The 7973-nt window shown below is 41.1% G+C and overlaps 1 protein-coding gene across 1 annotated transcript in view; it reads left to right on the top strand.

Annotated features, from left to right (window-relative positions):
• Positions 1–7973, top strand: part of CNST (consortin, connexin sorting protein) — a 94211-nt gene that overhangs the window by 48953 nt on the left and 37285 nt on the right. Inside the window, exons 4-5 of the mRNA XM_019549757.1 lie at positions 3413–3618; positions 7188–7218. Coding sequence (XP_019405302.1) covers positions 3413–3618; positions 7188–7218 — 237 coding nt within the window. The remainder of the gene's footprint in view (positions 1–3412; positions 3619–7187; positions 7219–7973) is intronic.

Here is a 7973-nt window from a genome sequence, read left to right as displayed (position 1 = left end):
CTCTGCTGGGGCTGCAAGAGGTGCGAACCTGTTGCTAAGCTCCGGTGAGGGAGGGAGCTTATTTTAACTATTGTGGGAGGTTAAGATCTATCTCTTAGTATTGTGTGTTATGCATGACTATTGATATGTCATGAAATAACATGAAAAGCATATAAAAGCTCTTAATTATGATTTTTTCTGAAAGCAACATTTCTACTGAAAAAATTATTTTGAAATATTTTCCCCAGTAATTTCATAGAATCATAGAAAAGTAGGGTTGGAAGAAACCTCAGGAGGTCATCTAGTCCAACCCTCTGCTCAAAGCACCATCATCCCCAACTAGATTGTTCCAGCAAATACTTTGTCTACCCAGGTCTTAAAAACTGCCAAGGGTGGAGAGTCCACAACCTGTCTGAGTAGCCTGTTCCAGTGCTTTACTGCTCTCCTGGTGAGAGTTTTTCCTAACATCCAACCCAAACTTCCTTTGCTGCAACAAGACTATTGCTCCTCGTCTGTCTTCTGCCACCACTGACAAGTGTAGCTCGGTGTGGGCAGTTATTTTGTGTCGAGGGCCACTTAATCAGTTTTGGTGTCTTCTTGAGGGCCACATCCCTCTCACTCCTTCCCCCCCTCTCCCCCCTAGAGCTGTAGCATGTTGCAATCCTCTATCTCCCCACCTCCTTCCCTACCCCTCACCCAGAGCTGTAGCATGCTCCAATCCCCACCCTATACCTGCCAGCCCTGTCCACAGCCTACCTGCCCAACATGGCAGAAGCAGAAATTGGTGGCTGCCTACCTGTAGGCTGGATACAATTAGCTGGTGGGCTACATCCAGCCCACAAGCCATATTTTGCCCACCCGTGGTCTAGCTCCATCCTCTTTGGAACTAACTTTCAGGTAGCTGAAGGCTGTTATCAAATCCTCATAAGCCCAATTCCCTCAGCCTCTCCTCAGAAGTCATGTGCCCCAGGCTTCTAACCATTTTTTTTGTCTTCCACTAGACTTTCTCCAATTTGTCCACATCCTTTGTGTAGTATGAGGCCCAAGACTGGACACAATGTTCTAGATGTGACCTCACGAGTGCCAAACAGAGGGGAAGAATCACTTCTCCTAATCTGCTGGTAACGCTACTACTAATGCAGCCAGGTATACTGTTAGGCTTCTTTGCAACAAGGGCACACCGCTGGCTCAAATCCAGCTTACTGTACACTGTAACCACCAGGTCCTTTTCTGCAGAGTTGTTACTTAGCAATTTGGTCCCCAGCCTGTAGCGGTGCATAGGATGGTTTCATTCTAAGTGCAGGATTTGCACTTGTCCTTATTGAACCTCATGACTTTTTTTTTGGTCCAGTCCTCCAATTGTTCTCTGAATCCTAGCCCTACCCTCCAGCATATCTACTACTCCCCCCAGTTTGGTGTCATCCACAAACTTCCTGAGGGTGTACTTCATCCCATCATCCAGATTGTTGATGAACACACTAAATAAAACCAGCCTGAAGACCGACCCTGGGGATGCTCTGCTTGATACTGGCTGCCAGCTAAACATCGGCCTTTGATTACTACCCTTTGAGCCTGATGATCCAGCCAGTTTCCTATCCACCTTACAGCCTGTTCATCCAACCTGTACTTCCTTAGCTTGCTTGCAAGAATGTTGTGGAATTTATTATTATGTTTTCACAAATATCTAAGCTTCACGAAATTATTATAATAAAAATTTTCTAACCAGCTCTAATTCTAAGATAGTATTTTAAGAAAATTGTTGTTAAGTCAACATAGAGTATAACAATTATAAAGTCCTTGTAAAACAGGTAAGTAGGTCCTTGTAAAATAATAATCCTGCCAGGTTTCTTAAAATATTTTAAGAGCTGCTTTTTTAATATTGGTGAAAGGTGAATTATTTGTGGCATAAGCAAACTGAAGTTGCTAATGGGATTAGGTAGGTATATGGTATATAGTTTAGACCATGTTTATACTACAGGGTTTTTTTTAACAAAGTAGAATACTAGTATTCTGTATTAGCGAAGTATATATTGTGTAGATTCAGCCATGCCAGCAAAGCTGTACTTTACACCAGCATAGTAATACCATTCCCACAAGGAGAGCAAGTTTTCTACTGAAAGCACATTTACACTAGGATTTTTTTGCTGGCATGGCTACCTCAATTGAGGACATATTTATTGACGTTGGCATAAATACATTACAAACTTTTGGTCTTAGTGTGTGGGCCCATCAACTCTTTACCTTGTTGAAGCAGCTGTGATTTGCAAGATTTTTTTAATATGCAAATTTGTCTGTTTGAAGTTACACTTGAGTGCTAATTGTTGAGATGTCGGTATCTGCTGTAGCATCATCTGTAACCCCTTTTTATTTCAGATCATCCCATAGGAGAGTGATATAAAAAGCAAAATACATCTTGTCTCTATGGATCTCTATTTCTGTTACCTCTTTTCTAAATGGCAAGATATTCAGGCAAAAGGTGATGCATCTTATCTAATAAGATAAGACATTTTCTGTAGCTTTTAGACTGTTAGGCTGAAATTTTCCATGCTTGGCTCATGGTTTGTTTGTTAATTTGAAAACCGAAGAAAATCTGTAGCTGCTTGAGTGATAGATGAAGCAATAAAGTAAGCTTTCCATTGAAAAAGACACTTTTGTTAACTTAAATTCCATGCTTAGAATATGGCAAATTCTCAGAGGAATTGGTTGTTTTCCTAAGGCATATATATTTATGCATAGACTATATGTCTATAATGTGTTGCAGCATGGGGAGAATAAAATAGTTATGAGGTATTTCGCTCACAAGATTACCAAATCTCTGAAGATGTTAGTAGCATTTAACAAAGCCCCGTTCTAGTGAGTGGTGAGAGATTAACCATGGGGATCATGGGAAGTGAGGGTGAGTGGGAGACTCTGGTGGAAGGATATCCATGTTAAGAAATCATATTCATCTTGCTTGTGAACTCTTCTTTTTTCATTTGCAGAGATTGTAAATTATTTCTCACTCTGGGGTGAATAACTTCTTAATGCTTAAGAATCATGACTGTCAAACAGAATTTACAAGCTTTGCAGTTGCATGTTATACTTTTACAAGACCTCCAAGTGTTGTTGTATCTGCAGAGACCTCCGCATACCTTCCAGAACTTCAGAATGCGACCTTTATAATGGGGAAGGGAATATTATCCGATATTATGCCTTTACACCTCTTTAGTTACACTGCGTGGCAAGAACGTGTGACGCTCATTAGTGTTTTTCTTTAGATAGCTTTGCATCAGAGTCAGCTTATCTGTTACACCTGACGTTAACCATACCAGATTTTAACCTGGTTTTAGGATGGTTATTCATATAGTTACTTTTTTTTGCAGTTTTCAAATATTTCTGGAAATGCAAACTGTAATATTTGTATATCTTAACCAAGGTATTTTTCTCTTCAAAGGCACTCCTCCAGTGGAGACTACGGTAGGAAAGGAAGAGAATGTTCTTGTTGCAGCCTCAGAGACTGTGCGTGAGGAAGACGCCAATAAAACAAATGCAAACTGTCAGCAAAAGAAGCAAAAGCAGATTTTGCAGTCTCTCTTCTCCCTGCTTCGAGAAGAGGTTGAGCAGATGGACTCGAGGATACTACCCCTGTGTCTTCATCAGGTATTCCATGTGATTTCGTGTTGCTATACATGATTTTTGTGCTGAGCAACACCTTTGTTTTCACTAGGAAAAAAGATATACTGTTAACTTACATTAGTATCCTAATGTGCACAAGCAATTTGTAGTTTAAACACAAAATTAAAGGGTCAAAGAAGAACTTTGTTCACTTAGGATCTTCCTGTGACCATCTTCTACATATTAAAACTACCAGTTGCCTATAATGCAATTGTATTGCCTTGTATTGTCTGTAATACACTTTTAAAGTACATAAGAGCAGGGGGGCTCAATCTTTGGCCTGCAGGCCAAATGCGGCCTACGGAGATGCAGCTTCTGGCCTGCAGGGATCCTCATCGGTTGGGAAATTTGGTGGTGGGGAGCAGTGGCAAGTAATACTGCCACCCTCCCCTACTGCTAAATTCCCAATCCCTGCAGGGCCATGCTGGATTACGTCCCTTTTCCTCACCCCTCCCCCTTACAGCTGGACTGGGGCCAGGCCTTACCCCTTCCATCCTCTCGTCCAGCTGCACAGCCAGATTTAGGCTGGGCTGCTTCCCAAACCCTCCACACACAGGCAGGTTAGGCTTGCCTTGCCCAAGCACTGGATTGGGCCTGTGTCTCCCAAGTACCAGATCAGGTCCTCCAGCAGGATTCAGCCCATGGGACAGACTGAGCACTGTCCATCCAGCCTAAGTGAGGGAAAAGATTGGGCACCACTACATTAGAGCTACACCTTTTTCCATAATTTGGGCCTTGTCTTAAAGTCTGATATAGGACATGCCTCTAGCTGTGTCTTTTTTTTTGGTCCAGATCATGAATTAACATCACTTTTTATAACAAACGCATCATAATTAGTGCAAAATTCTCAACATGTATTTACTAACATTAATGATTTTATTGTCACAACATCTCTGCAGTATGTAGGCCAGAAGGTGCTAGTTGTTGCTGCTGTACAAGTGGAACTAAAGCACAAGGAAAATAGGATTTTCAAAGTCACACAGGAAATCTGTAGAAGAACTTAGAATATAATATAGATTTCCTGATTTCCAGTCTTATATCCTACCCACAAGATCATCCTTCCTTCCTAAGAAATGTTAAGTAACAACTAACACAGTAACTAAGTGCCACGCACTGGGATTGTATCTAGAGGGCCCAGTGCACCAGGATTGAGTCCCAGGAGTCCAGCACTGCTCACTTCTGTCCCCACATGTCAAGATTGGGCCCTGGGGCCTGACAGTGCCCCCTACCAACCCTCATGTGCTGAGAATAGGCCCCAAGAGCCTAGTACCACTCCCTACCACACCCCACATCCAGGGATTGGGGCTTCGAATCCTAGCAGCACCTCCTTCTGTCCCCATGTGCCAGGATTGGTTCTGGTCACCTGATACCACCCCCTCCTGTCTCTGCACACCGTGATTGCGTCCCAGAGCCCAATACTGCTCCCTTCTACTCCCCATGCACCAGGTCTGGGCCAGGGGGCCAACACTGCCCTCTCCCATTCCCCGCATACTGGGATTGGGCCTTGCACCACCCCTTCTGCCCCCATGTGCTAGGATTGGGACTAAGGACCTGATACTGCCCCTTCCTGCCCCTCACATGCCAGGATTTCATATGCCCAGCACTGCTCTCACATGGGTCCCATATTGTAAGACAGGTGTGGACTGATTAGAAAGAGTCCAGTGGAGAGTGACAAAAGTGATTAAAGGTCTGGGAAACATGGCTTATGAGTAAAGGTTGACAGAACTAGGGTTATTTAGTTTGGAGAAGAGAAGACTTGAAGGGGGTGGAGTTTAATACATTTCAAATATCTGAATGGTGTTTATAAAAAGGAGGGGTAGAGACTTTTCTGTAGCTGAATGGGACAGAACAAAGAGCAAGGGTCTCAACCTGCAGCTGGGGAAATGTAGGTTGATACTAGGAGGAACTTGGGAGAGTATTGGAACAGGCTGCCCAGAGAGGTTGTGGAATCTCCATCTTTGGACTTTTTTTTAAGACTTGACTGGATTGATTTAGTCAGTGGAGATCCTGCCTTGAGGAGGGGATTGGACTAAATTTTTTGCAGGAGGCCAAATTTTTTGTCAGGCATGCCACAAGCTAAACTCTATCCTCCCCGTGTATCACGCCAATCCCCTTCCCCAGCCCCATCTGCTGCTCTGCTTTCTGCCCTACCAGCCCCTGTTTTTCCAGCTCCCTCCTCAATTTGCCACATGCATAGGCAGCCCATGTCTTTTGTGGCACGCACGCTGCAAGTTGGCTAGTTCTGAGGGACCTCCTGAGGTCCCTTCCAGCCTTACTTTCTATGATCCTAAGATAAAACCAACTGTTGTATCACAGAGAATTAAGACATTAGAGTTCAGAAATGTATTTATGAAAACCCTCACATTAAGTATTTCAAGGCTTTGTTATATTAGGGTATTTTCTAACAATTAACTTTGATTTAGTGGGGAAAATATTCTTTTGTGTGTAACCCTAAAACACACTTTTTAATTTTTGAGATGATTGTAATTTTTTTTTGCCACTATATGATAGAAAATAAAAAATGCTTTTCTAAATCTTCTGTGAACATCTTTGAGTAGTTCCAGAAATTCTTGGGACTATCATTCCAGGTAGCATCCAGGATATTCAGAATATGTCCTAAAAAGGACTGTCAATTCTGTTTTCAAGATGCTCGCCCCAAATGGATGGTGGCTAGTAGATCAGACCTAGAACAAGGAACACCAAACTAGTAAACAAAGCTATGCCACTGACTCATTGTGCATCTTGGACAAGTAATTTAAGTATATTTATAAAAGTGAGCGCAGTGATTGTGTATTGGTCCTTTTTTAGGATGCCCAGCTTGACACCCAGAACTTTTCAAAAGTTGCTGTGAGCAGTGAGAGCTCCAGTTAAATTTCTTGAATAATGTACTGTTGGCATCTCAAACTGAACACTCTAGTAATGAGCCACTCACAATTATCAAGCATTTAAAAAAAATGGCCTTAACTACCATGTTTACTCTAGTACAAAAAGAGGTCCAATATCAGTTCCCATGAAAATGAGGAAGTAATACTTTATCATTCAAAAACTCTCAACCACTGCACAGCTCCGAATGTGCCATTCTAAATTGGTGTATCAAAGTTCTTTGTTATATAAGCACTTAAACATAGAAATTAATTGCTTTAAAAGGGCTAAAATCCAACTAATAATTTGGCCTACCAGTTTCTGTGAATATATGAACAATGAGATAGTTTGCTACTTGGACACTGTCACCAGTATTTACTGCTTCCCAGTTATTGCTTAGTTGTACAATCCAAATACTCATTTGGAAAGTCTGCTTTTAAATATATTTATAAGTCTTAAAATAAATATACTATTTTTTAATTATTTGTTTTTCTTCTTTAAAACCCTTTTCTGGAATAAGAACATGACTGTCTAATATTAAACCTGGAACACATTTGGACAAACTAAATACAAAAATAACAAAGCATATGTTAAAATTTAAGATAATGCATTTACACAAGTACACACTTACAACTATTATAAAGAAATGAAAAATTATAATGTTGAACATGTTTTTCTTTGTTCCTGTACAGATAGCTGAGACCTATTTTCAGGAGGAGGAATGTATCCTTTTATTTATTAGAATTGCTGTGGGTCATTAATGTGGAATTATTATAACATTTGAAAGGAAAATAAACTTTTAAACTTCTGAGATTGTGGATAAGGTTTAAGAAAAGGTGAACAAGTCCTGATTTATCCATGAGTGGACATGCATCATGCTTGCTAGGTTTTCGCAGCCAGCTGAAGTACAAGTTCAGTAATAAAGCCTCTTCCAAAAGCAGTGAATGGTGATACTCATGTAGAAACAAAGAAGCAAGCAAAGAAAGAACAGTTTTAACGGTTATATCCTCTTTCAGAGTATTAGGCTTTTGGAATGTGTCTAATCTGAATAGGATACATATTCCAGTGTAAAGATATCACTGTCTTAATTGTACATCAGGATTTATACTGTCAGTTTCTGGCTCAGGACAATGCTAACAAGTGCATAGGAGTGAGGGAGAACTCAGAGGAAAAAATCTTTTCAAGCAAGGTTAAGGTAGTATTTAACTATCCGAATATCAATGGTCAAAAGTCACAATGAGATAATTTTAGTGTTTTTCAAACCACAGATAGTTGGTTTTGGAACATGCAAAAACAGAAGTCACCCTTGTCCTGTACCCAAGGAACACAAAAGATATGGGTCTTGAACTGATAATAGTGATTATCAAGTCCCGAGCTTGACCAGGAGTTCGCCCAGGAACTGACTGAGGCCGCTTGCTCCAGGACCTTGGTTGTCATGGGTGACTTCAATTACCCGGACATCTCGTGGGAAGATCACT

The sequence above is a fragment of the Crocodylus porosus genome, unplaced genomic scaffold (genome assembly GCF_001723895.1).
Source record: "Crocodylus porosus isolate Cpor-Errol unplaced genomic scaffold, CroPor_comp1, whole genome shotgun sequence".
NCBI lineage: Eukaryota > Metazoa > Chordata > Crocodylia > Crocodylidae > Crocodylus > Crocodylus porosus.
Note: the sequence above shows the minus strand (reverse complement) of the source record. Positions and strands in the feature narration are given on the sequence as shown.